This window comes from Delphinapterus leucas, chromosome 13 (genome assembly GCF_059928025.1).
Source record: "Delphinapterus leucas isolate spDelLeu-1000000601 "Yukka" chromosome 13, BTC_Dleu_Yukka2, whole genome shotgun sequence".
NCBI classification, from domain to species: Eukaryota; Metazoa; Chordata; class Mammalia; order Artiodactyla; family Monodontidae; genus Delphinapterus; species Delphinapterus leucas.
Genome location: NC_143141.1, coordinates 72,241,808 through 72,269,597, shown reverse-complemented (window position 1 = coordinate 72,269,597; position 27,790 = coordinate 72,241,808). Strand labels below are relative to the sequence as shown.

At 45.0% G+C, this 27,790-nt stretch overlaps 2 protein-coding genes across 16 annotated transcripts in view; both read left to right on the top strand.

Moving 5' to 3' along the window:
- The window catches only part of FOSL2 (FOS like 2, AP-1 transcription factor subunit), a 57,146-nt gene extending 52,731 nt beyond the window's left edge, over window positions 1–4,415 (top strand). For 4 of the 14 annotated variants that reach the window (XM_089923311.1, XM_089923315.1, XM_089923314.1 and 1 more), the window contains 2 exons: window positions 2,595–2,783; window positions 3,883–4,127. In XM_089923311.1, coding sequence (XP_089779437.1) covers window positions 2,595–2,783; window positions 3,883–4,057 — 364 coding nt within the window. In that variant the 3' untranslated portion in view covers window positions 4,058–4,127. Of the gene's footprint in view, window positions 1–2,594; window positions 2,784–3,882; window positions 4,129–4,162 lie in introns of those variants that run through there. The other 10 variants (XR_016395484.1, XR_016395483.1, XR_016395482.1 and 7 more) reach the window with 8 other exon arrangements.
- Window positions 4,318–27,790, top strand: part of PLB1 (phospholipase B1) — a 171,529-nt gene continuing 148,056 nt past the window's right edge. For both annotated transcript variants that reach the window (XM_022574167.3, XM_089923307.1), the window contains exon 1: window positions 4,318–4,430. The gene's annotated coding sequence lies outside the window, so the exon portion shown is untranslated. The remainder of the gene's footprint in view (window positions 4,431–27,790) is intronic.

Below are 27,790 nucleotides of genomic sequence, written 5' to 3'. Positions count from 1 at the left end.
TGATGGGACAAGATGGGGCATGGGTGAGAAGGTCGAGCCAGGGTGGGCCACACATCATGGTGAAGCCTGGCTGTTTTTTCAAGAGAATCCCATGAAACTGGCCGTGGCTGAGGAAGAGCTGTGAAAGATCATGGAAAGTGAGTTCAAGCAGGAGGTCCTAGGGAGGCCTAGGGATGGTAGGGTTTGGAAGCAGTTAAGAGCTTAGACAACCTGGCTTCTGATCTTGGCTCTGCCATTTATTGGCTGTGTGATGTGGGCAAGCTTCAATGCCTACGGCACCTCAGCCTTTATATCCGTCCACTGGGGAAATCCGATCTACCTCCGAGGATCACTGGACGGTGGCATGGGGCGATGTGTGATGAACCTCCAGTGCAGGCCAGACTCCCGTAAGAGCTCCATACTGGGGCCAGTCTCTCTCTGAGCGAGCTGGTCACCCAGCTATCAGAGTCATTTGCCCACATTAGACGAAGGGTCTCCTCTCGCAGGAGGGGATCTGACCACGCTCTCCTGGGTTTATACCTTCGGGGGGCCTCACTGCCTGGAAAGAGCATCTCAGCTCCTTCAGGATCGGCTCTCCTTAGCTCTTCAACCTCATTTCTTGCCACCTTCTCCTGCACCCTCTCAGGATCTTCTTACAGTTCCCCAAATCTCCCTCCACCCTGAAACCTCCGTGCCTTCTAGCACAATGCTCCTTCCTCTGCCTGAAACTCCCCTCCCCTCCCTCCATCGGGCGTCTGCCTACTCCTCCCACAGCACGTATCACAGAGTCCCCTCCCCACCCTCTCCTTCCCTCCTGGGGGGCAGTCTTTCCTGCCACTCCCTCCGAATGGCACCGAGCCCCCTGGCCTCCGGCCCCATCTCCCTCTGCCCCCGGCACACCTACGGTCTGCAGTGGAACTGTCTTTCCCTTCTAGGCCACGAGCTCCCAGTGTCTTGTCAGTTCTCTCTCCCTCCCCTGTGCCTAGTCCAGTGCTTGAAACACAGTAACAGCTCAATAAACATGTGCTGAAAGACTTGATGACTTGCTAAATGAATGGTTTCTCCGGGATATGGGGGCCAGTCTCATAAATGAGTCACCATGCCCCCTTCCACTGACCCAGGTGAAACAGTCCTTGTGATGACATCACTAGTTTGCCCTTGATTCTCAGAATCACCCATGGCTTCTTCTTTCTTCTCCTTTTGGTCCTATTTGCTTTTCATCTCCCTCTTCCTCCTTCCTTTCCTTCCTCCCCTGGGGGCATCACCCAGTTATACTCTTGGATAATGGTGAGATAGGATCCTGAGATCCATCCCCAGGTGAGAAGGTGGGACAGATATGATTCCTGTGGTGCACCTAGCGTTGGACACACACAGAGACCCTGCAGCAAATGTTGGACCCTGGTGTTCTTGAGTTAACTGAGTAGGAACCTGAAAGGCATGGGTGGGGGAAGGAGGAAGGTGTTTGATGAGACCTGGGCCAAGGAAAATGGGCACGGTGTGTGGGAACCTGGCAGGTTTGGGACCCTGAAAGTCTCCACATTCAACACTGATTCTGGTGTGGGTGGCGAGGGGGCACCACCCTCACGCATACACTCATGCCTGGCTGCCTGTGGTCCCTTGGGGAGGGCAGTTGTCCTTCCCCAACCCAACTCAGATGATCAGGCAGGAGCCCAGAGGTGACCGCTCCAGCCCTGACCCCCAGCCAACCCCAGGGTACACCCCTGCTCCTTTTCTCTCATTTTCCCTCCTTTTCCCCAAGACTCCCCTCAACTTCATTAAATGTCATGGAGGTGTTTCTGGCCTAAGTTATGAGGACTAGCCTTTCAGAGTGTGCCTCGAGATCACTGCCATCTTCCAGTTGTATACTTTTCCATGAGAATGAAAAAATAAGTTAGTACCTGTTTCTGGAAAACCGATGTTCATAGGATCATGAAGGAGCAGATGGGATATTTGTGACTCTTAAAACAGAATACCACAAATATCTGAATAGAAGGCAGCTTCTGAGGCTGTAGAAAAATAATATTATAATGAATAAGAGGACCTGCTACTTCATGTATCTGGTGGAAAATGTATGGCATGAGCTGACCTCAAAAAGTTGGTTTGTAAATAAGTAAAAGTAAATGAACCCAAGGAGAGATAAATCAAAGGGTACTTCTTGGGAGGGTTTTACGGGGCAGAGGGGCACCAGCTGGCCACACATCTCTAGCCCCATGCTTCTCACACTTCTCCAGTCATCTCCGTGTCTGTTTCCTCACTGGCTGGTGAGCCCTATGTAAGGTTTTATAGGCCCAGTGTCTTTATATAGCATCTCTCTCTCTCAATCCCTAGCGCCAGGCACAGAACCTGGCACACTAGGTAGGGTGATGCATATCATTGATCATCCAAACCGGGACACTTCAAGAGTGAAAGGAGGCTATTACTCATTACGTCAGGACAACAGTTATAATCTGGGACTAATGCATGAATGAACAAATGAACGAATGAATGATTCTTTAAGAGGTTGAGGCTGTTGGCACTAAGGCAGCCATGATGTCACTGTCAAATAGGAAATTCCTCTACATGTACCATGTGTCCCATTACACGTTTTATGGTCCATCTTTGTTCTTCTCTTGCAGACGAGGACTCCTGTTGCAGGAGGAAAGCTGGGCTGGGACTGAAAGGCCCTGCCGGCGCTGCTCAGAGACTCCTCCACCGTGGGCACTGCCTGCTTGGGTGCCAGGCACTGAGCTAGGCGCTCTGTGTTCTTACCGCGTTTATTCCTCCCACCACCCTTGCGAAATAGACGCTCTTATAACCTTTTCTAGGTGAGTCAACCGAGGCTTAGTGAAGTTAAACAACGTGCCCAACGTCACACAGCTACCGATATCAGAGCCGCAACCCGGGCCCAAGCCTGTTGGATGCCGGAGCGTGCGGTTCTAACAGCCCTCAACCCAGCTTTTGTGTGGCCTGCTCTCTCCTGCTTGGTGCCCAGTGATATCAGGTTCATCTGCTGGAGAGGAGTCACGGGGTCTGGGGGCTGGGGAACAGAATGGGAACAGAGAGTTTGCCTCCCTGGAGGCCAATCCTGTGTCCAGTTGTGGGGTGGACAGGGCAGTGGCCAGGTCAGGAGGGTGGGCAGCGGGCTCTTCGTGGGCAGCAAGCCTTTCGGGCTCTCTGCAGGAGAGGATGCCCAGACCCCAAAGTTGCGTCTGAGTCCGCATGGCCGGGGAAGGTGGGTTAAGGAAGAGAAAGTGGGTCCCTTCTACATCCTACCTCCTGCCCTCCCCACCCACCTTCACCCCTCCGGGGCTGTGAGGCTTCCTTGGACCCGGCCTGGCTATCATTCCAGAATGGCCATCTGAGGCCCAGCCACAAACCATCGGGAGAGCAGGCCCAGGGGCCTGAGGTCTCCAGCAAGGGTGGGCATGCCACACCCAAGAGCCCGGGGGTGGGGGGGAGAGGCTGGCAGGGGCCTGTCCAGGCTGAAATGGAGGAGGGGAGGCAGTGCCAGGACCCGTCTTCCCTCATAGGTACTGCTCGGCACCCTGCTGGCTGGATGCGGGGGTGGGGGTGGGGTGGGGTGGGGGTGGGGGTGGGGTGGGGTGGGGGTGGTGGTGGGGTGGGAGGAGGCGTGCCAGGCTGGGTGTAGGCCAGGAAAGGGCTCAGCTAGTGCTCTGCTGAGCACTGGTCCCCGCCTGCCGGCCTCTGCCAGCGACTCCCCTCAGACAGGCCTTGCCCCCTGGCAGCCAGTCGGGCCCCAGCCTGGGAACTTTGCCGGCCAAGTACAGCTAACTGGCGCCCTCTAGTGTCTGCCTCTCTCAGTCCAGTTGCCCCTCTTGGGAACAAGGCACATCACACACAGCTCCCCTGAGCCAGTCCCCGGGCCAGGCCCCCCACAAACCTATCATGTATCTTCCAAACCAGGACGCCTCTGAGAGTGAGAGGGGGCTCTGCGGACAATGAGGCTAGGACAACGGACATAAAATGGGACTGTCCCAGGCAAGTCGGGGCGTCTGATCACCCCACCCAGGTCAGAAGCACACCCTCCCCGTCGTGGCCGCCAGAACCATCTCTGGGAGGCATCCCATTAAGGAAATGAGAACCCCGTTAGCACACGGCCTGGGAGAGTAGGTGATCAAGAAACGTGCGATCAATAAACAAGTACCAGCTACACATGGTGGTGGTAATCACCTGTTTGCTCTAGCTCTGGGGGCCCTGTTGCAGCCGGGCGTCGGGGAAGCGGCATCTAAATCTCCTTGTGAAGCAGGAAGGAGGACTCTGGCTCTGGAGCCTGGCACGCAGCAGGAGCACGGGCCTTGGGGCCGATAGAGCAGGCCCAAACATCGGCCAGTGATTAACCGAGACGTCCCCCTCCGGCCATTTTGGGTCTTGCTGCGGCGTCTGGAAAGAAAAGCACCCCTCCAGCAAGAGGACGACATTTTGACAGGGCACCTCTTCCCGCTGGTTTTCAGGTGGGTCCTCAGTCTCCCCGTCTGTCCCTCCTTGCGCATGCGTTCGCGATGACCTCTACTCTGCTGCTCGCTCCGTGCCCTCCTTGACAAACACAGGCCAGTGGGTGGGTCGCTACCGTCCCCGCCCCACCCGCCCCCCTCCATTTCCTCATCACCGCCTCGTGGTTTCTGGCGAAGGCCTCAGGGACTTGTGATAACTGCTGGCTCCCCGGGGCTCCCTGATGTGGGCTGATGCAATGCGGCCGGCATCTGTGACCCCTGCACCAGGTGGGACCCAGCGCAGGGAGGCAGGATGGGAGCAAAGGATTTCCACAGGTGGGGGTGAGGGGAGGGCCCGAGCGGGCTCAGCTTGGAGAATTCCAGGGCGAGGGCTCTGGGGTGGCTCTGTGTGTGTGTATGATTTGAAGAGACATATAAGTGACTTCGGTGAAGTCAGGCGGATTTGGGGGCTGGGCAGACGCCATTCTGGAGAGTTCCTTGGCATAGGGATGATGGGCCAGGTCTGGTCCCTTGTGTGGGAAAGGGAAGAAAGCTTTAAGCTGGTTTTTGTATTCTTCAAACCAGTTTGCCCACATCCTTGCCATCTGTGCCCCATGAAGGACCTGTTTGCAGCTGGGCATGGCTGGACCTGAGGGGCAGAGCGCCTATGTGAGGCCAGTGGCCTCTCCAGCCTCTCACCCAGCGGTCCCAGCCACTGCTGGAGTGGAGGGAGCGTCTGGCTCTGCCTGCTGTCCTCCTGCTCCTCACTCATCCTCTCCCCAGTCCTCCCCCTCCCCCCACCCCATCCCCTCCTCACTCATCCTCCCCCCAGTCCTCCCCTCCCCCACCCCATGCCCTCCTCACTCATCCTCCCCCATTCCTCCCCCTCCCCCCACCCCTATCCCCTCCTCACTCACTCCTCCCCCCCAGTCCTCCCCCTCCCCGAACCCCATCCCCCAGCCAGCGAGCCCAGCTGGCAGCAGCGCGGGCTCAGTCGCAGCAGTCTCTGCGCCTTTTCTGTCCTCGGGGCCCTGGCTCTAACATAAGGCTTACTTCTCCAGCCCACCTGCAGGGCTTTGCACAACGAGCAACACACAAGCATTGGGTCTGGAGCAAAAAACCCTGGGTTTTTAGGAGATTGGGATTGACATATATACACTAATATGTATAAAATGGATAACTAATAAGAACCTGCTGTATAAAAAAATACATAAAATAAAATTCAAAAATTCAGAAAAAACAAAAAAACAAAAGCCCTGGGTTTGAGATCAGGCTCTGCCATTTACCAGCTATGTGGCCTCGGGCAAGCTAAACTCTTGGAACCTCAGTTATCTCATCTGTAAACTGGGGATAATAATACTTGATGGTCCTTATCTCATGGGGCTGTCATGAGAATCAAATGCATCATGCACGTGCAAATGCTTTGCAAAGGGCTCCACCAATGGGAGGGATTATTGTTGCTGTTTTCATACCACACTCAACCCAAACAGAACACTCACCCAAGACTGGAAACATGTTCTGAGGGCTGCCGCTTTACTCATATGGTCACTGTCTGGTGAGCTCGCTGTGTGCCAGGCCCTGTTCTAGGGACATGGGCTACACAAACAAATATGAACCCCCGCCAACCTAAAGCTTACATTCTAGGCGGGGGGCTCCCCCACACCCCAATCTGCTCAGCTCACACCCTGGCCTTTCTCCTGCACCTGCAGACCTAGCCTGAGAAGTCAGACAACATCGATCAGGCTGCTAGGGATTCTCTTCCTAAGTGCCTCGCAGTCACCTGATGGCCTGGCAGAAGCCCTTGGGTGGGAAAACAAGGTCATTCTGATACTTGCTGGAACACTCAGAGCATTGTAGCAAGAAGAGAGCACGGTCATTAAGTCTAATCGCCCATTTTACAGATGAGGAAATTGGGGTCCAGAAGGGTTTAACTGCCTCACCCTCGGTTATGCAGCTGGTCACACAGTTATTCATTTGGTCAACAAACATTTATTGAGCTCCTACTCTGTGCCTCCCACTGGACACCAGGGACAAGGCTCTGTCTTAGCTTTGGCATATGAAAGCAAGTAGGTGAATTTCAGGTGGTGAAGAGTGCTGGGCAGAAAACTAGGCCTCCAGATAGGGAGGGGGAGTGACTAGGGGTTACGGAGGTCAGGGGAGGCCTCGTGAGGTGTCAGATTTGAGCTGAGGAATCAAGCAGAGGCCTTGAAGTACTCCAGAAATCCCCTCCCTACACTTAAAAGGCAAAGGAATGCCTCTCCATCCCTGCCCCCTGGGAAAAAGAAATGGCATCAGAAGAGAAAAAAGGGGCTTTCCCCCTCCTGGGAGCAAGCAAGTCTCTCTGAGCCTAACGCTGAGTGACTCCTGGCTTGAAGAGGGAGGTGGCCCTCTCTGTTACCCAGAGCTCAGGGTACCTGGGGTTGCTTTTGTTTTTTTAATAGACTATTTTTTAGAGGAGTTTGAGGTTCACAGCAAAGCTGAGCAGGAAGTACAGAGAGTTCCCATTTACCCATGGTCCCCCGTGTACCCCCGCCTCACACATGCACAGCCTCCCCACCATCCACGTTCGCCACCAGCGTGGTCCATCTGTTACAATCCATGAACCTACACTGACATGTTATCACCCAGAGTCCACGGATTACCTTAGGCTTTACTCTCAGTGTTGTACACTCAGTGGGTTTTGACACCTGTACAGAATAGCTTCACTGCCTTAAAAATGCCCTGTGCTCTACTTACTCACTCCTCCCTCCCTCCAAACCCCTGGCAACCACTGACCTTTTTACTGTCTCCATCGTTTTGCCTTTTCCAGGATGTCATAGGGTTGGAATTGTACGGTAGGGAGCCTTTTGAGATTGGCTTCTTTCCCTTGGTAATTTGCATTTAGATTTCCTCCATGTCTTTTCATGGCTTGATAGCTCATTTCTTCTTTTTTTTTTTTCAATTTTATTTATTTATTTTTGGCTGCATTGGGTCTTCGTTGCTGCACGCTGGCTTTCTCTAGTTGCGGCGAGGAGGGGGCTACACTTCGTTGTGGCGCGTGGGCTCCTCATTGTGGTGGCTTCTCGTTGCAGAGCACGGGCTCTAGGCGCTGGCTTCAGTAGTTGTGGCACACGGGCTCTAGAGCGCAAGCTCAGTAGTTGTGGCGCACGGGCGTAGTTGCTCTGCGGCATGTGGGATCCTCCCGGACCAGGGTTTGAACCCGTGTCCCCTGCATTGGCAGGCGGATTCTTAACCACTGTGCCACCAGGGAAACCCCTCATTTCTTCTTAATGCTGAGTAAAGTTCTGTCCGGATATAGGGGCTACTTTTGTTTCAGTTTTTGTTTTTTAGCTGGGCTTCTATCTAGCTTTTCCTGCAGCAGTCTCAGCCTGCCAGCCTCTCATTCCCCAGTGGTGGAGGTGGAGCAGGGGTATTGCTGCCTGGTGCTTGCAGCAGGTCCAGCTGGAAAGCATGGGGCCTCTCCGGGCCCCAAGGCTGCACCACCCCCGGTCCCCAACAGGTGGCCACACCACCCAGCTCTGGCTGGCCTCTAGTTGGCAATGACTGAGAGGGACAGGGCCATCTTGGGAGACTGTGTGAGGGAACAAGGTAGAAGTGGTGGCTGTCCCCCATTGGCCACCTCTCTTTCTCTCTCCCTCTTCCCAGGCAACTCAGGCAGCCGAGCTACATTTCTTGGTTTGGGGGAGGGGGAGACCTGGAGCATTTTGCCATTCGTGTTCTTCAGGGAAAGAAGTTCTGGTGCCTTGCCCTCACACGATACTGTCTTCTAGAAGACTAGAAACTTCCATTGTGTTCACAATGGGATCTGATCCCCCAAGTAGGTAGTTCTCTGGGCAAATGACCCCATTTGCATGGGGAGAGCCTCCCTGGGGTAAGGAGAAAGGGTGCTGGTATATTCTGCTCTTGGAGCTGGCAGCGTAAATGGGGAAATATTTCTGGAGAAAGAGGCTGCTCCTTTTGTTAGCAAGATTGAACCCCAACACCTGGGAATGGATACAGAAAATGTATGTATATACCATACAATGAAATATTATTCAGCCTTCTAAAGGAATGAAATTCTGATAAATGCTACAGTACAAATGAACCCTGAAAACGTTTTGCCAAGTGAAATAAGCCAGACACCAAAGGACAAATATTGTGTCATTTCACTTATATTATGTATCTGGAATAGCTAAATTCATAGAGACAGAAAGTAGCATGGTGGTTGCCAGGGGCTGGGTGGAGGGAAGGGGAGTTAGTGTTTAATGGGATCAGAGCTTCAGTTTGGGCTGACGAAAAAGCTCCAGAGACGGATGGTGGCGATGGTTGCACAGCTTTGTGAATGTACTTAATGCCACTGAACTGTACGCTTAAAAATGGTTAAAAGGGTAAATTTTATGTTAGATATATTTTACTACCATAAGAAACCTTAAAAAAAAAAAAAAGGCTGAACCAGGATCATAAAGTCCACAGAGCCCATCATGTTCTTTCACCATTGTTCACGCTACCCCCCACTATGGCAATCCAACATGGTACCCTACGGCTCCCACCCATGGAACCCTGCGGCTCAAGAACGGAGCTCTCACTGCCTCAAACGAGCCTTGAACCTCAAGTGAAAGGACTTGAGTTGAGCCTAATCGCTGAGCCTCATCTTCCTCAGATATAAAACGGGGAAAGAATACTTGCCCTTTCCTATGTCACAGAACCGTCACAGGATCAGTGAGGTTATGGATGTGAAAGTACGTGTAAATTCTGAAGCACTCAGTACAGATAAGGAATCATAAACAATATCATCCTTATTGCTTCCCTAGGTCATTGGCTCCATCTGGGGACAACTCTAATTGCTGGAAAGTTCAGGCAGAATTGTGAAGTAGCAAAGGTTGCTCTTGCTATCACCTCTCCTCTTACGTATGTCTTAGGATGTGCCTCTCCATTTAGCAGTTTCATCTTCCATCCCAACCCCTTGATATCGTGAGCGATGCTCACCTCCTGCCTATATCTTTTCCCTTGGGAACTGTGTTAGGAAAACCCACTTCTCCTGTGTGTCTCCTTTGCTCTCGTACTTCTATCATACTCACAGCCCTTCTGACGCCAGATGTGTGGGGTTCGTCCCCACCTCCCAACACCAAGCGATTCTGTGACACCAGCTGGGTGTCTTACAATTTAATTTGGAATTTAATCCAATTCTGACACTGTCTACCTGGAGATAGCGTCCGATGCCACAGGTTAAGGGCTTAGTCCCACAAGACTGGCCCCTGCACACTTCAGATGCCGATTGCAAGTCCAGGTTGCCACCTGTGCTGCTGACTGATTGGCTGTAAATCGGAGGTTTGACTAATTTGCTGCAATGGCTCACAGACCTCAGGAACACTTTATTTACTGTTTACCGGTTTATTATAAAAGGATATAATTAGGGACAGCCAGATGGAAGAGATGCATGGGCAGGGTGTGTGGGGTTGGGGGGTGGTGAGGAACTTCCTGCCCTCTCCGTGCACGCTGTTCTCCCCACGTGTCCACCAACCTGGAAGCTCTCTGAGCCCCATACTTTTGGGATTTTTATGGAGGCTCCATCACATAATGATCGATCATTAACCCCATTTTCCCTCTCCTCTCTCTGGAGAATACGAGGTGGGGCTGAAAATTTCCAAGGTTCTAATCGTGGCTTGGTCTTTCCAGTGACCAGCGCCCATCCAAGAACCCACCAAGGGCCACCTCATTACATCAAAAGACACTGCTATCACTCAGGAAATTGCAAAGGATTTAGGAATTCTGTGTCAAAAACTGGGTCAAAGACCAATATGAGAACAAAAGATGCTCCTAGGGCTCTCATCACTTAGGGAATTATAAGGGTTTTAAGACTCTGTGCCAAGAACTGGGAAATAGATATAAATATTTTTTCTCTTATCTCACAGGATTCAGGATGCCACCTCCTCCAGAAAGTCTTTCCAGATGCTTCCTCTCTCTCCCTCATCTGAGCCAGATGGGGTTTTGGGAGCTGTGTGATGCAATGAATGTATAAGTGAAATTATAAAGACCTAGGTTGAATTCTGCTGCCATCACTTACTTTGCACGTGACCTTGGCAAACAACCTCTCTGAGCCTCAACATCTCTCTGTAAATTAGTGGCAATGAGTTACTTAACAGGAGAGTAATAAAGATTAAATGGTATAAACAACAGTGCTAGAATATGAAGGATGCTCAAGAAATAACAGTTTCCTTCCTCTGAACTTTCATAGCCCTTTATCTGAGCTTTCAGCCTTGTGTTATAGGTATTTGTGTCATTCATTCATTCAACAAACATTTAACTGAATATGAAGGCAAGAAGTGTTATGACTAAAACTAAAGATGAAGGAGGATGGTTAGGAAAGATTTCACTGATAAGGCATTATTTAGGGAGAAAATTGAAGGAGTGAGTCCTATAAATGTCAGAGAAGGATTTTGGGGCAAGAGCAGAGTCCCCGAGGCAGGAACATGCTGGTGGGTTTGAGGAGCAGCAAGGAAGGAACAGCCAACGTGGCCAGATCAGAATGAGCGAGAGAGGGAGGGAGGAAGAACAGAGAAGTAGCAGGGACCACATCACATGGGGCCTTTGTAGACTGTGGCAAGGACTCTTTTTGTTCCCTGCTGAGATGGGAAGCCGTTGGAGCCTGTTGAGCAGAAGAGTGGAAGAACTGACATAGGCTTTAAAAGGAACCCTTTGTCTGCTGTGTTCTGTGCCATTGACTGCATGGTAGCAAGGGTAGAAATAGGGAGATTGGTTAGCAGGCTATTGCAGTAATCCAAGCAAGAGATACTAGTGGCTTGGACCAGGAAGGCAAATGGACGTAGAGAAAATGGTCAGATTTTGAATATATATTGATTTGAAAGTAGAGCCAAGACTACTTGCTGGACAGTAAGAGAAGGATCTAAGCCAAGGTGTTTGCCTGGGGAAATGTGAAGATGGTGTTTTCATCACCAAGATAAGGAACCTACAAGGAAAAGCAGGTTTGGGTGGGGCGAAGTGGGAATTATAAATTTGTTTTTGTATTTATCTGGTTATTATTATTTACCATGGTCTTCATTTGTTTCTAATAATCCAAATTTCCTTCTTATATTACTTTCCTTCAGCCTGAGAACTTTAGCATTTTCTGTACTGAAGATCTGCTAATGGTGACATTTTTTAGTTTTTCTTTATCCGGAAATATCTTTATTTTACCTTCATTTTTGAAGAATAGTTTTGCCGAGTGCAGAATTCCGGGTCGAAAGTTTTTACTTTCAGTTACTTTAGAGATGTTAGTCCACTGGTTTCTTCATTGTTCCTTTTCTCCCCGGCCCCCCACCTTTTTTTCAGCTTTATTAAGGTATAACTGATAAAACTGTAAGATATCTGAAGTACACAACATAATGATTTGATGTAGGATCCATGGTGAAAGGATTGCCCCCATCTAAGTTGATTAGCACATCCATCACCTCCCATATTTACCTTTTTTGGGGGTGGGGTGAGAACATTTAAATTTTCCTCTTAGAAAATTCCAATTATACAATACAGTGTTATCAACTTTAGTCACCATGTTACACATTAGATCCTCAGACTTTATCTTATACCTGAAAGTTTGTACCCTTTTACCAACCTCTGCCTATTTTTCTGACCTATAGCCCGTGGCAACCACTCTTCTGCTCTCTGTTTCTATGATTTTGATTCCCTCCCACCGCCTTTCTTTAAGATTCCACATATAAGTGATACCATCAAGTATTTGTCATTCTCTGTCTGACTTATTTCACTTAGCACAATGCCCTCCAGGTTCATCCATATTGTTGCAAATGACAGGATTTCCTTCTTTTTTAAGGCTGAGCAATATACTATTGTATACATATACCACACTTCCTTTATCCATTCATCTTTTGACAGACACTTAGGTTATTTCTATACCTTGGCTATTGTAAATAATGCTGCAATGAACATGGGGGTACAGATATCTCTTTGAGATAATGGTTTCATTTCCTTTGGATATATATCCAGAAGTGGGATTGCTGGATCATATGGTAGTTCTGTTTTTAATTTCTTGAAGAACCTCCATACTGTAGCAACTGTACCACTTTACATTCCCACCAACAGTGCACAGGGTTCCCTTTTCTCCACATCTTCATCGGCATTTTTCTCTCTCTCTCTTTTTTGATAATTTCCCTGATGATTAGTGGTGTTGAGCACCTTTTCATGTACCTGTTGACCATCTGTATACCTTCTTTGGAAACATGTCTATTCAGGTCATTTGCTCATTTTTAAATTGGGTTATATGTTTGTTTGCTCTTGAGTTGTATAAAATTTTGTGTATATATATTTTTTATTGGAGTATAGTTGCATTACAATGTTGTGTTAATTTCTGCTGTACAGCAAACTGAATCAGCTATACATATACATATATCCCCCTTTTTTGGATTTCCTTCCCATTCAGGTCACCACAGAGCACTGAGTAGAGTTCCCTGTGCTATACAGTAGGTTCTCATTAGTTATCTATTTTATACATAGTAATGTATATATGTCAATCCCAATCACCCAATTCATCCCATGCCCCCACCCGCCTTGATATCTATACAAATTTTGTGTATATTTTGGATGTTAACCCCTTATTGGATATTGGCCTCCATTATTTCTGATGAGAAGTCAGGGTCATTTGAGTTGGTTATTTTTCCCCCTATATGTAATGTATCCTTTTTCTCTGGCTACTTTCAAAATTTTCTCTTCATCTTTGGTTTTTAGCAGTTTAACTACAGCATGCCTTGAGGAAGTTTTCTTTGTATTTATCTTGCTTGGGGTATACTGGGCTTCTTGAATCTGTAAATGTATATTTTTCACCAAATTTGGGGGAGATTTGGGCTATTTCTTTTTTTTTTTCTGTCCAGTAGTCTCTCCCCTTTCCTTCTGGGATTCCAGTTACATATGTTAAACTTTTTTTTTTTTTTTTTGCGGTACGCTGACCTCTCACTGTTGTGGCCTCTCCCGTTGCGGAGCACAGGCTCCGGATGTGCAGGCTCAGCGGCCATGGCTCACGGGCCCAGCCGCTCCGCGGCATGTGGGATCTTCCCGGACCGGGGCACGAACCCGTGTCCCCTGCATCGGCAGGCGGACTCTCAACCACTGTGCCACCAGGGAAGCTGACGTTAAACATTTTGGTAGTGTTTCTTAAGCCTCTGAGGCTCTGTTCATTTTTTTTTTTTCAATCTTTTTTCCTCTTTGTTCTTCAGATTGGATGCTTTCTACTGGTCTAATATCAAGGTCATTGACTCTTTCCTCTGTTATCCCCATTTTGTTGTTAAGCCTAGTCAGTAAATTTTTTATTTCAAATATTATCTTTTTCAGTTCTAGAATTTCCATTTAGTTTTTTAAAAATAGAGTTTATTTCTCTGCTGTTTTCTATCTTTTCATCGTTTACAAACATCTGATGGCTTACCTCATGAAGCATAGTTATAACAGCTTACTTTAAAATTATGATCTGCTGATTCTAACATCTGGGTCATCTCAGTTTCTGTTGATTGTCTTTTGAGTATAGGTCACATTTTCCACTTTTTTCATGTGTTGAGAAATTTGGGGCTATGCTGGGCATTGTGATTAATTTGTGCACACTCTGGATTCTGTTCTGCAGCTCCCCCCAAAATGCTGGACTGTTTGCTTTAGCAGGCAGTCAACTTGATTGTATCAAACTATAAACTGTCTCTTGGGCCACAGTTCAAAACTCAGTTCAGTTCTTTTATTCTTATCTGGGCCTCTTAAGCCTGCCTCATGTACTACATTTCAGGAATTGGCCAGAGACCTGGACAGAGTTTATACATAAAACGTGTGGTTCTTCTTCTCTGGGTCTCTCTTTTCCTGGATTCCTCCCCTCACTTTCTAAAGGCTGTGGCTGCCTTAAACTCTCTCCTTTGATTCTTCAGGCCAGAAGGACTGCAGGTTTTCTATCATTTTATCTGCCCATTGTGACTCTACTGTGGCCTGCTTCAGGCAAAACAAAAACAAAAACGAAACAGGAAACACACCCTGTGCATTTGCTTTTTCCAAGTGTTGATTCCTCTCCAGAAACTGCTTGCTTCTGTTCACTCTCCAAGGCCTTCAGGTAACTGTTAGTTTTTAAGAGTTCATAGTTATTATCTACAGGAGTCTGTCTCATAGGAGCTTACTGAGCTATCCTGGAAACAGAACTGTCAGTAGTTTTGGTTTGGACACGTTAAGTTGCAGATGTCCATTAGATATCCAAGTGGAAATGTTCACTAGCCAGTTAGATATGCACCTAGAGTCCTGGAGAGAAATCATTCAACATTTGAAAGAATATAGATGGTGTATGAAGTTATGGGTGTGGGTAAAATCAACCAAGATGTGAATATACCTGTAGAAGAGGAACAGGCCCAGAACCAAACCCAGGTGTACTCCAGGGTTTAAAGATCAGCGTGATGAGGAAGAAATTAGCAAAGCAGATCAGGAAAGAGTGGACAACAAAGGAAGAGAAGGACCAAGAAAGAGTTATCCTGAAATCCAAGAAAAGAAAGGATTTCCAAAAAAGGCAGGATAGTCAACTGTATCAAATGCTGCTGGTAGATTACGATGAAGATGAAAAACTGACTGCTGGATTTAGCGACAAGAAAGTCATTGGTAAACCTAAGAATAACTGTGTTGTTCAACTAGTGGAATCAGAACTCACTGAAAGGAAGTGAGGAATTGAAGTCCAGGAGAATGGAGAAATCCATCAGGGACTTTTACCATCAAAGAAGGAAGAAAAATGTGATTGAAGCTGGAGGGGGTTATGAAGTCAAGAAGTTTTGTTTTGATTTTTGACATCAGGAAAAATTATACCATGTTGGTTTGCTAAAGTAGGAAGTAATTGAGAGGGGCTCATTGGTGTGTTGAGAGAGAGGGGACAGGATCCTGTGCACATGTGGAGAGTTGGTCTTAGATAAAGTCATGAGCAGCTCATTCATAGCAACTGGAGGCAAGAAGAGAAGCTGTTGGGTATTGGATGTGATGGGGGTGGGAAAGACTATTATGAGAGGACCCAGAATAGGGGGAAGTCAAAAGAGGCAACGGGCCAAAAAGAAATCCCCTTTATTTCTTAAACCAGTTTGTGTTGGATTTTGTGTTGCTTAGGACCAAAATCATCCTAAATGATCAATATGGTTGTTATGAATCTTTCAAAAATGAATTTTCATAGACCAGAACATTATTATTTATAAGAAATGACTACAAAGTAATGAATTTTCATATAATAGACCAGAAGTTCTGAGTCCAAATGGGTATTTGCCATTCTTTCACTTACTTCTGGGAACCACTTCCAAAGAATATTGTCACACTGTAAAATATCTTTTGACTCTATTCTGTTTTGAATTACTTTAAAAATCTGTGTTACATGTTTTGAATACCCTCAAAGATGACAAATCATGGTCTTTTGTTGGTGGATTAGGTGTTGGATATATACATAAGCTAGCTGGAGTTGAGTCTGGCAAATATCTTTTATTTTATTTTATTTTTTGGCCACACTGCCTGGCATGCAGGATCTTAGTTCCCTGACCAGGGATTGAACCCGCATCCCCTGCATTGGGAGTGCAGAATCTTAACCACTGGACTGCCAAGGAAATCCCTAGCAAATACCTTTTTAGATCAAAACCTGTTCCACAGAAAGTCCAGTGCAACCTGGAGCCTTAGTATGGGAAAGAAAAGAGTCACTGTCCAGAGTTTGTTCTTTTGGAGTAACAAGTCATCTTTTGGATCCCTCTTGGTTAGCCTGACCATTCGACCTTGTGGAATATTTTCAACAGACACCATACGCTGATGTCAAGGAAAATAGCCAATGTGAACTTCATTTCTGATGTGCAGGAAGTTAAATTTTCTCCTTTGAAACAGGATAATCCTCAGATGTTTGTGAGGCAAGAGAGCCACAGGAGGGTCTCCTCTTCTCACTTACCTTTCACAGTGAGTCTGTATCTTTTTTTCTTTTTCTCTTTCTCCCTCTCTCCCTCGCCCCCTTTCTCATGCTCACTGCCCCTCCTCCCCTTCTTTATTGAACTCTAATTGACCTACAACACTATGTTAGTTCCAGGTGCACAAAATAGTGATTTGTTATTTCTATACATTACAAAATAATCACTGCAATAAGTCCAGTTACCACTTGTCAGCATACAAAGATATTACAATATTGTTGACTATATTCCCTGAGCTGTTCATTACATCCATATGACTCATTTATTTTATAACTGGGAGTTTGTACCTTCTAACCACCCTCACCTATTTCACCTATCCACCCTTTCCCACCTGCTCTGGCAACCATCTGTTTGTTTTCTGTATCTATGAGTCTGTTTTGTTTATTCATTTGTTTTGGTTATTAGGTTCTACATATAAGTGAACTCATACAGTGTATATCTTTCTGTGTCTGATTTATTTGACTCCAGGTCCATCCATGGTGTCACAAATGGCAAAATTTTACTTTTTATGGCTGAGTAGTATTCCACTGTATATATATGCACACCACATATATACATATGTATACATCCATTCATCTATCAGTTGACACTTAGGTTGCTTCCACATCTTGGCTATTGTAAATAATGTTGCTATGAACATTAGGGTGCACATATCTTTTCAAATTAGGGTCTTTGTTTTCTTTGGAAAAATACCCAGAAGTGGAATTGCTGGATCCTATGGTAGCTCTATTTTTAATTTTTTGAGGACCCTCCATACAGTTTTCTGTAGTGGCTGTACCAATTTACATTCCCACCAACAGTGCACAAGTGTTCCTTTCTCTCCACATCTTTGCCAACACTTATTATTTTTGTTTTTTGTTGTTGTTGTTGTTTTGTGGTATGCGGGCCTCTCACTACTGTGGCCTCTCCTGTCGCGGAGCACAGGCTCCGGACGTGCAGGCCCAGCGGCATGGCCCACGGGCCCAGCCGCTCCACAGCATGCGAGATCCTCCCAGACCGGGGCACGAACCCACGTCCCCTGCATTGGCAGGTGGACTCTCAACCACTGCGCCACCAGGGAAGCCCTATTTTTGTTTTTGATAATAGCCATTCTGACAGATGTGAGGTGATAATCTCATTGTGGTTTTGACTTGCATTTCCCTGGTGATTAGTGATGTTGCGCATCTTTTTATGTGTCTGTTGGCCATCTGTATTTCCTTGAAGAAATGTCTAAATATTCAGGTTCTCTGCCCACTTTTTAATCTGTTTGTTTGGTTTTTTTTGAGTTGTATGAGTTCTTTGTATATTTTGGATATTAACCCCTTATCAGATATATCATTTGCAAATATCTTCTCCCACTCAGTAGATTGCCTTTTTGTTTTGTTGATAATTTCCTTTGCTGTACAAAAGCTTTTAGTTTGATGTGGTCCCATTTGTTTATTTTTGCTTTTGTTTGCCTTGCCTGAGGAGACAGGTCCAAAAAAATATTGCTGTGACTGATGTCAAAGAGTGTACTCCCCGTGTTTTCTTCTAGGATTTGTATAGTTTCAGGTCATATATTTAAGCCTTTAATCCATTTTGAATTTATTTTTGTATATGGTGTGAGAAAGTAGTCCAGTATGATTCTTTTGCATGTAGCTGTCCAGTTTTCCCAACATCATTTATTAAGGAGGCTATCTTTTCTCTCTTTTCTAAAAATTTATTTATTTATTTATTTGGCTGTGTCGGGTCCTAGTTGTGACATGCGGGATCTTCTGTAGTTGTGGCACGTGGGCTTCTCTCTAGTTTTGGCGTGCGGGCTCAGTAGTTGCAGCGCGCAGGCTCTCTAGTTGTGGTGCATGGGCTCCAGAGCACGCGGGCTCAGTGGTTGTGGCACATGGGCTTAGTTGCCCCACAGAATGTGGGATCTTAGTTCCCTGACCAGGGATCAAACACGCATCCCCTGCATTGGAAGGTGGATTCTTAACCACTGGACCACCAAGGAAGTCCCTATCTTTTCTCCATTATATACTCTTGTCTCCTCTGTCTTAGATTAATTGGCTATATAAGTGTGGGTTTATTTCTGGGCTCTCTATTCTGTTCCATTGATCTGTCTGTTTTTGTGCCAGTACCATACTGTTTTGATTACTGTAGCTTCATAGTATAGTTTGAAATCAGAGAGCATGATACCTCCAACTTTGTTCTTCTTTCTCAAGACTGTTATGGCTATTTAAGGTCTTTTGTGTTTCCATACAAATTTTAGAATTATTTGTTCTAGTTCTGTGAAAAATGCCATTAGATTTTTGATAGGGATTGCATTGAATGTGTATATTACCTTGGATGGTATGGCCATTTTAACAATATTAATTCTTCCAATCTGTGAACACGGTATATCTTTTCATTTGTTTGCATCCTCTTCAATTTCTTTCATCAATGTCTTAGAGCCTTTTTTGAGTACAGGTCTTTTACCTCCTTGGTTAGATTTATTCCTAGGTGTTTTATTCTTTTTGATGGAATTGTAAAGTGGAATTGTTTTCTTAATTTCTCTTTTTGATAGTTCATTGTTAGTGTATAGAAACACAACAGATTTATGTATATTAATTTTGTATCCTGCAACTTTACTGAATTCATTTATTCTAATAGATTTTGCTGGTGTCTAGGATTTTCTATATATAGTATCACATCATTTGCAAACAGTGACAGTTTTACTTCTTCCTTTCCAATTTTGATTCTTTTTATATCTTTTTCTTGTCTGATGTGGCTGGACTATGGCTTGGACTACCAATAGTATGCTGAATAAAAGTAGTGAGAGTTGGTATACTTGTTTTGTTCTTCATCTTAGAGGAAATTGTTTCAGCTTTTCACCATTGAGTATAATGTTAGCTGTGGATTTCTCATATATGGCCCTTTATTATGTTGAGGTATGTTCCCTTTATGCCCGCTTTTGGAGAGTTTTTTTTTTAAAATCATAGATGGATGTTGAACCAAAAGCTTTTTCTGCATCTACTGAGATGATCATATGGTTTTTATTCTTCAATTTGTTAATGTGATGTGTCATGTTGATTGATTTGTGGATATTGAAACATCCTTGCATCCCAGAGATAAATCCCACTTAATCGTGGTGTATGAGCCTTTTAGTGTATTGTTGAATCAGTTTGTTACTATTTTATTGAGGAATTTTGCATCTATGTTCATCAGTGATTTGGCCTGTAGTTTTCTCTCTTTTTTTTTTTTTGTAGTGTCTTTGTCCAGTTTTGGTGTCAGGGTGATGCTGGCCTAGTGGAATGAGTTTGGAAGCATTCCTTCCTCTGCAATTTTTGGAAAGAATTTCAGAAGGATAGGTGTTAGCTCTTCTTTAAATGTTTGGTAGAATTCACCTGTGAAGCCATCTTGTCCTGGATTTTTGTTTGTTGGGTTTTTTAAAAAATTTTATTACTGATTCAATTTCATTACTGGTAATTGATCTGTTCACAGTTTCTATTTTTTCTATATTCAGTTTTGGGACATTGTACATTTCTAGGAATTTATCCATTTCATCTAGGTTGTCCATTTTACTGGTGTATAATTGTTTGTAGTAATCTCTTATGATCCTTTGTATTTCTGTGATGTCAATTGTAACTTCTCTTTCATTTCTGATTTTATTTATTTGGGCCCTCTCTCTTTTTCTTGATGAGGCTGGCAAAAGCTTTAGCAATTTTTAGAAATCTTTTCCAAGAACCAGCTCTTAGTTTCATTGATTTTTTAAATTGTTTTTTAGTATCTATTTCATTTATTTCTGCTCTAAACTTTCTGCTTTTATTCCTTCTACTAACTTTTGGGTTGTTCTTCTTTTTCTAGTACCTTTAGGTGTAAGGTGAGATGGTTTATTTGAGATTTCTCTTGTTTCCTGAGGTAGGCCTGTATCACTATAAACTTCTATCTTAGAATTGTTTTTCCTGCTTTCCATAGATTTTGGATCATTGTGCTTCCATTTTCACTTGTCTCCAGGTATTTTTTTAAATTTTCTTTTTGATATTTTCAGTGATGCATTGGTTGTTTAGTAGCATGTTGTTTGACCTACACGTGTTTGTGTTTTTTGCAGTTTTATTCTTGTAGTTGATTTCTAGTCTCATATCATTGTGGTCAGTAAAGATGCTTGATACTATTTCAGTCTTCTTAAATTTATTGAGGCTTGTGACTTCTCTGGTGGTGCAGTCGTTAAGAATCATCCTGCCAATGCAGGGGACATGGGTTTGAGCCCTGGTCCGGGAAGATCCCACATACCGCAGAGCAACTAAGCCCATGTGCCACAACTACTGAGCCTGTGCTCTAGAGCCTGTGAGCCACAATGACTGAGCCCGAGTGCCACAACTACTGAGGCCTGTGTGCCTGGAGCCCGTGCTCCGCAACAAGAGAAGCCACTGCAAGGAGAAGCCCGTGCACTGCAGCAAAGAGTGGTCCCCCCTCACCACAGCTAGAGGAAGCCTGTGTGCAGTAACAAAGACCCAGTGCAGCCAAAAATAAATAAATAAATAGGTTAATTTTAAAAAATTTTTTATTTAATTTTTATTGAGACGTGTTTTGTGGTCTACCATGTGATCTATCCTGGAGAATATTCAGTGTGCACTTGAAAAGGATACATATTCTGCTGCTTTTGGATGGAATGTTTATATATATATATGGAGTCCGTCTGATCTGTGTCATTTAAGATCAGTGTTTCCTTACTGATTTTCTGCCTGAATGATTTGTCTATCGATGTCAGTGGGGTTTTAAAGTCCCCTAGTATTATTGTCTTACTGTTAGTTTCTACCTTTATGTTTGTTAATATTTGCTTTATGTATTTAGGTACTCCTATATTCAGTACATATATATTTACAATTGTTATATCTTTTTGTTGGATTGATCACTTGATCATTATGTAATGTCCTTCTTTGTCTCTTGTTGCAGTCTTTGTTTTAAGTTCCATCTCGTCTGATTGTATTGCTACCCCAGCTTTCTGTTTCCATTTGCATGGAATACCTTTTTCCATACTCTTACTTTCATTCTGTGTGTACCTTTAGATCTGAAGTGAGTCTCTTATAGGCAGCATATATATATGGGTCTTGTGTTTCCTTTTTTTTTTTTTTTTTTTTTTAGATTTTTTTTTTTTTTTTTTTGCGTTACATGGGCCTCTCACTGCTGTGGCCTCTCCCGTTGCGGAGCACTGGCTCCGGACGCGCAGGCTCAGCGGCCATGGCTCACGGGCCCAGCCGCTCCACGGCATGTGGGATCTTCCTGGACCGGGGCACGAACCCGTGTCCCCTGCATTGGCAGGCGGACTCTCAACCACTGCGCCACCAGGGAAGCCCGTGTTTCCTTTTTTTTTATCCAATCAGCCACTCTGTGTGTTTTGATTGGAACATTTAGTCCATTTACATTTAAAATAATTATTGATAGTTATGTACTTATTGCCATTTTGTTAATTGTTTTCTGGTTGTTTTCATAGTTCCTTTTTTTCCTTTCTTGTTTTGCTCTCTTCCCTTGTGATTTGATGACTATCTTTAGTGTTATTTTTTAAATTTCTTTCTCTTTTTTGTGACTATATCTATTATAGATTTTTGGTTTGTGGTTACCATGTGGTTTATAATAACTATAACTATATATACATATAAAAATATATAACATATATGATTAAGTTGATGGTCTCTTAAATTTGTACACATTCTACCAAACCCTGCATTTTTATTCCCCCACCACATTTAATGTTTCTGACATCATATTTTACATCTTTCTGTTTTGTGTATCCCTTAACTGCTTATTGTGGATACAGATGATTTTACTACTTCTGTCTTTTAACCTTCCTACCAGTTTTATAAGTGGCTGATCTACTACTTTTACTGTATATTTACCTTTACCAGTGATATGTTTTCCTTTCTTTATTTTCAAATTCCTAGTTGTGGTCTTTTCTGCTTAGAGAAGTTCCTTTAACAGTTCTTGTAAAGCTGGTTTAGTGGTGCTGAACAATTTTAGCTTTTGCTTGTTTACAAAACTATTTATCTCTCCTTCAAATCTGAGTGATAGCCTTGCCTGGTAGAATATTCTTGGTCATAGGATTTTGTTCCTTTCATCACTTTAAATATATCATGCCACTTCCTTCTAGCCTGCAAAGCTTCTGCTAAAAAGCCAGCTGGTAGTCTTGTGGGAGTGCCCTTGTATGTATGTAACCAGTTGCTTTTCCCTTGCTACTTTTAAGATTCTCTCTTTATCTTTAATTTTTGTCATTTTAATCACAAATGTATCTTGGCTTCAATCTCTTTGGGTTGATCTTGTTTGGGACTCTGTGCTTCCTGGACCTAGATGTCTGTTTCTTTCCCCAGGTTAGGGAAGTTTTCAGCTATTACCTCTTCAAATATAGTCTCTGCCCCTTCCTCTCTCTCTTCTTCTTCTGGGACCCCTACAGTGCAAATGTTAGTATGCTTGATGTTGTCCCAGAAGTCTCTTAAACTACCTTCATTTTTTTAAATTCCTTTTTTTTCCTGATGAGCTTGGGTGAGTTCCACTACTCTGTCTTCCAGTTTGCTGGTCTGTTCCTGTGTATCATCTAATCTGTTGATTCCTTCTAGTGTATTTTTATTTCAGTTATTGTATTCTTTAGTTCTGTTTGGCTCTTCTTTATATTTTCTAACTCTTTGTTAAACTTCCCACTGTGTTCATCCATTCTTCTCCCAAGTTCATTGAGCATCTTTATGATACTTACCTTGAATGCTTTATCAGGTAGATTATCTCCACTTAGCTTAGTTCTTCTTCTGGGGTTTTATCTTGTTCCTTCATTTTGCAGATATTCCTCTGTTACCTCATGTTGCCTAATTCTCTGTTTTTATTTCTATGTATTAGGTAGGTTGGTTACATTTCACAGTCTTGGAGAAGTGGCCTTATGTAGGAGACATCCTATGGGACACAGCAGCACACTTACTTCCTTTGGTCACCAGAGCTATATGCTCTAGGGATGCCCCATATATGGGCTGCATGTGTCCTCCTGTTGTGGCAGGTGGACTACCACGGGCACACTGGTAGATGGGGCTCACCACCAGCCCTGTTGGCTGCCAGGCCCTACTTTGTGCAGAGGCTGCCTGCTTGCTGGTGGGTAGGGCCGTATCTTGGTACAGCTGGCTTCAGGGCCCAGGAGATCCTGGGGCTGGGGCTGGTCCACTGGTGGGTGGATCCAGGTCACCACTAACCTGGCTGCTCTGCCTGTGGTGGGGGGGAGGGTCTCAGGACTGGTACTGACTGGCTGGTGGGTGGTAAGCCCCTGGTGCTAATAGGCTAGAGAGAGGACTCCAGCATGGCACTTGCCAGCACCGGTGTGTTTGTGGTAGAATGAGTTCCCCAAAATGGCTGCCACCAGCATCTTTGCCTTTGGGGGAGTCCCATTTGCCTCCTGCCTCTCTGGGAGGACCTCTAAGATGAGCAAGTAGGTTTAACCCAGGCTCCTCTCAAATTACTGCCTCTGTGCTGGGTCTCAGAGCAGGTGAGATTTTGTGTACCCTTTAACAGCAGAGTCTCTGTTTCTGACAGCCCTCTGGCTCTCCTGTATGCAAGCCCCCAGCCTTCAAAGCCAGATGTTCTGGGGGTGCATCTTCCCAGTGCAGGACCCCTAGGGCTGGGGAGCCCAATGTGTGGCTCAGACCCCTCACTCTTTGGGGAGAACCTCTGCAACTATGATTATCTCTCATTTGTGGGTCACCTACTCAGGAGTATGGGTCTTGACTACACCACATCTCGCCCTTCCTACCTGTCTTGTTGTGGTTCCTTCATTATACCCTTAGTTGTGAAAAATCTCTTCTGCTGGTCTTCAGTTCATTCTCCTCGATTGTTTCTCTGTACATAGTTGTGATTTTGATGTGCCAGTGGGAGGAGGTGAGCTTAGGGTCTTCCTATTCTGCCATCTTGGCCACACCCTCAAGTCTGCATCTTTAGCTAAGATAAAGTCACTAGCAGACATTTGGACTGCCAGTTTTCCTGAAAACTTTGAATTCTCCTAAAGAAACTACTCAGGTGGTATTTGGAAGTGTGGAATAAGAACTAGAATAGGGGTCAGAAGCTACTGGCTCATTTTGGCTTTCATTTACTAGCCATGCAACCTTGGATGAGAAACTCACTTGAGCCCCAATTTCTCCATCTGTAAATAGCAGTGATTCATATTTGACCCAACAAGGTTAAAAGGGGAAAGGTTTATGAAAGCACCTAGCAATGTGTAATAAAGGAGTCATCTTGCTCGGGTTCAAATCCTGGCTCCAGGCAAGTTACTTAGCTACACTGTGCCTCAATTTCTATGTAAAACAGACATACTAATAGTATCCACCTCATAGATGTTTATATCAATCAGAGTTTAGTGCAGAAAACAGCAGAAAAACAGTGTCTGCCTTCCTCCCATGTTCCAAAATTGAAGCAAGTCCTTCTAATTGGTGGAACCAGAGCATCAGCTGCAAGCTGCTTTCTGGCTTCTGCAGTAGGAAGGTGCACAGGAGGATGCTACGGGAGCTGAGGAAGCCAATCCACATGCACCTCCCAAGTTATCACCAGGATGAAGTGAAATGATGTATATGAGGGCTTAGTAAGTGCTCAAAAGACATCAGCCATCGTTACTTTCAGCGCATAGCTAATGCTTGAAATATATTTGTTTATTCATTCATAATGGACCAGAATATAATCTACTCTGTTTATACAAATAGCATGTATCATGGACCCAGGTTTTCCCACAGCAGACTGAAGGTCTGAGTCTCCCTATTTCAACCAGTATCATTTAGGCTTTAGACACAGGTGTCTAGTCTACTGTGGACCATTGCTGCCCTTCTTTGAGAAAACTACTAAGCAATTTGAGATAATATATGTAGAATGTTCTATCTCTGGAGGGATACTTAAGAAACTGATGACAGAGGTTTCAATGGTGTGTGCAGGGCTGGGGGTAGGGGTGGGAATTGGTTGAGTGGGGAAGAGGAGGGAGGGAGACTTGCATTTCACTTGCAGTGAGAAGGGTCTACATTCTGTCATTCCTTTGAATTTTGTAATATGTCCATATATTACCTATTCCAAAAATTGTAGAAAATTTAAGTCTTTGAAGCATTCACTGATTTATTATTGGCATTCAACTTCAAAACAAACCCATCCTACGTTCAAGCTACATGAGTCATAGCATCCTGTTTTTTAATGCCCATTCAGGGCACTCATCATAAATCAGAGTGGGTAGAAATGGATTGTTGACAGAAGAAGTTCCAATGTAAGGCAAAAGGCATTGTATAACTCTGCCCCAGCTCCAGTTCTTGTGAAATGGTGTCTAAACAATCTGCTCCAGGCCTTAGGTGAGCGCCAACAGGGTACTTCTGCTCCACAAATACTGATGGCCAGTTGTCTTCCAGAAGGGTCCTTGAGGAACAGCTGTTCCTGGTAGGCAGCTACTGTGAGGAGAATAGCTCAGCATAGCTTTGCCATAGACCACACCATTGTTCTTTCCCCCCACCCCACCTTTGGTCAGTTCCTTCAGTCTGCAGATAATAGTAAATAAATCTATTCAACAGGTTAAGTAATTCAGGAAACTGGGAAGGGGGGATACGGATTATGCAGCTAATTCCTTGCCGTAATTCAGGCACTTAGGCAATCTTGGGTGAGAGGCATCAAAGTGCTGAGATGGAAGGGTCAAGGGAACAGACCTGATTATTGGGCAGACTCCAGAGGCTCAGTGGGTGCAGAAGCTCTGGCTTAATCCTGAGGTGTGGTAAGGAGTGTGATCAATGAAAGCACTGAAACGGTGGCTGGCATTATGGAGAGGTATGTCTACAAGTGGCGGGACACTCAGGGGAACAATCTCATCAGAGAAGATTGACAGCATCTTCCTGACGAAAGTCTGGGATCAGCCTGTGCATTCTGCCACTGGCTTCTTGACCCGTGTATGGCTGTTAGCATAACTGATGCCATCTTGGGCCTTATACAATTTCTCCTGTCCTTTTGCTGACACTACTCAGGAAAAGTACTGTGCAGTGAATCACTCCTCTGTCATCAAGAGCTTTGTAGTTAATAGATATTGCTTAATAATCATTTGGACCTGGTAACCTCTATGCTCTGTTAGTCCCCAAACAATGATGAAGACCTTCGCTGACATATTCCTGGCACCCACGAGACAAGTTACCCATCATAAATCTTAGGAATGCGGGTCCTGTTTCCAAGCACCTATCCCCCTACCCCGGTTAACTATAAAATTGTCCCAATGGCCCCTTGGCGGCACAGAGGGTAGCAGCAGGTGCAGCTGGATTGTTGTCTGCCTGGCCCAGATGCCCCCTGTGAGTAAGTTACCCTGCAGTAAACTGACCCATGGATTGTATGGAGCTGCCGGCCTCAATTTTCGGTCTCAAGATACCTTCTCAGTTTTGTGGGCACTTTTGTTCCGTCTGTCCTTGAACAACTGGGAACAGAGTCCATCAGAGGTTGGTCTAGGAGGTTGGCTTTTATTCACCAATTTCACATCATAATTCAGTACACACATATGATACATACACTCATGCATTATTGAAACTACACTTTAAAGAAACAGTGTGTAGTAATTAGTTGTGATGCACTCTGATTTTTTTCTTTTAATGCTAGTTACAACCAACCAAATTGATGTCATAACCCACCAATGGGTTCGAACCAGTAGTTTGGAAAACACCACCCTAACCACATAAGCTAATCAGCTCTGGTCTGTCTGATTCTCAGCGGGTGGTGAGCCACACAAAGATTCCCAAGAAGTCTCTTGCACAACTGATTATCTTGGCATATCTATCCATTCCCAGAGATTTGCATATATGAACTTCAGAGCGCACGTGTGTGAATGTACACTTTGTCCTCCTTGACCTGACCTCAGACAGACTCACTTTCCTGACATTAGAGCCACAGTGCTGAGTGCACCTCTGCATTCCTTGCTTCTCTGATATTTGAACCCAGCACTGCATCTTTCCCACTCAGTCCCCATGGGAGGTCCCCGAAGTTAAAATATTTGAATTACAGAATGTCGAGGATGAAAGAGACCTTAAGAATCATTTAATACAACCACCCTTTTGATGCACCTCAGTAGTCTCCAGTATCTGCTTGCATTCCTCCAGAGACAGTGAGCTCACTACTGACTGGGGCAGCCCCTTCCATCTTTAGACAATATTGGCTAAACCAAAATCTGTCTTCCTATGCTTCCATTTATTACTTTTTGTGTCAAAATTAGTCAATGTGTCTTCTTGGAACAGTGCCTGGCACATAGTAAGCACTAGATAGATATTTGTTACTAGTGACTAGCAGTGGTCGTATTAGTGCTATTAACAGTAGTAACTAATCTAACCCTTTTCTCACATGACTGCCCTTCATGTGTTCAAAAGAAGGCATCACATTGCCTGGGTCTTCTCTTTTCTCTGCTAAACACCTGCAGTTCCATCAATCCTTCTTGCTGTAGTGTGCTTTCCTGCCCCTTCGCATCCAGCTTACTGTTCTCCTGATGCGGGCGGGTCTCTGACACGTTGATACTTC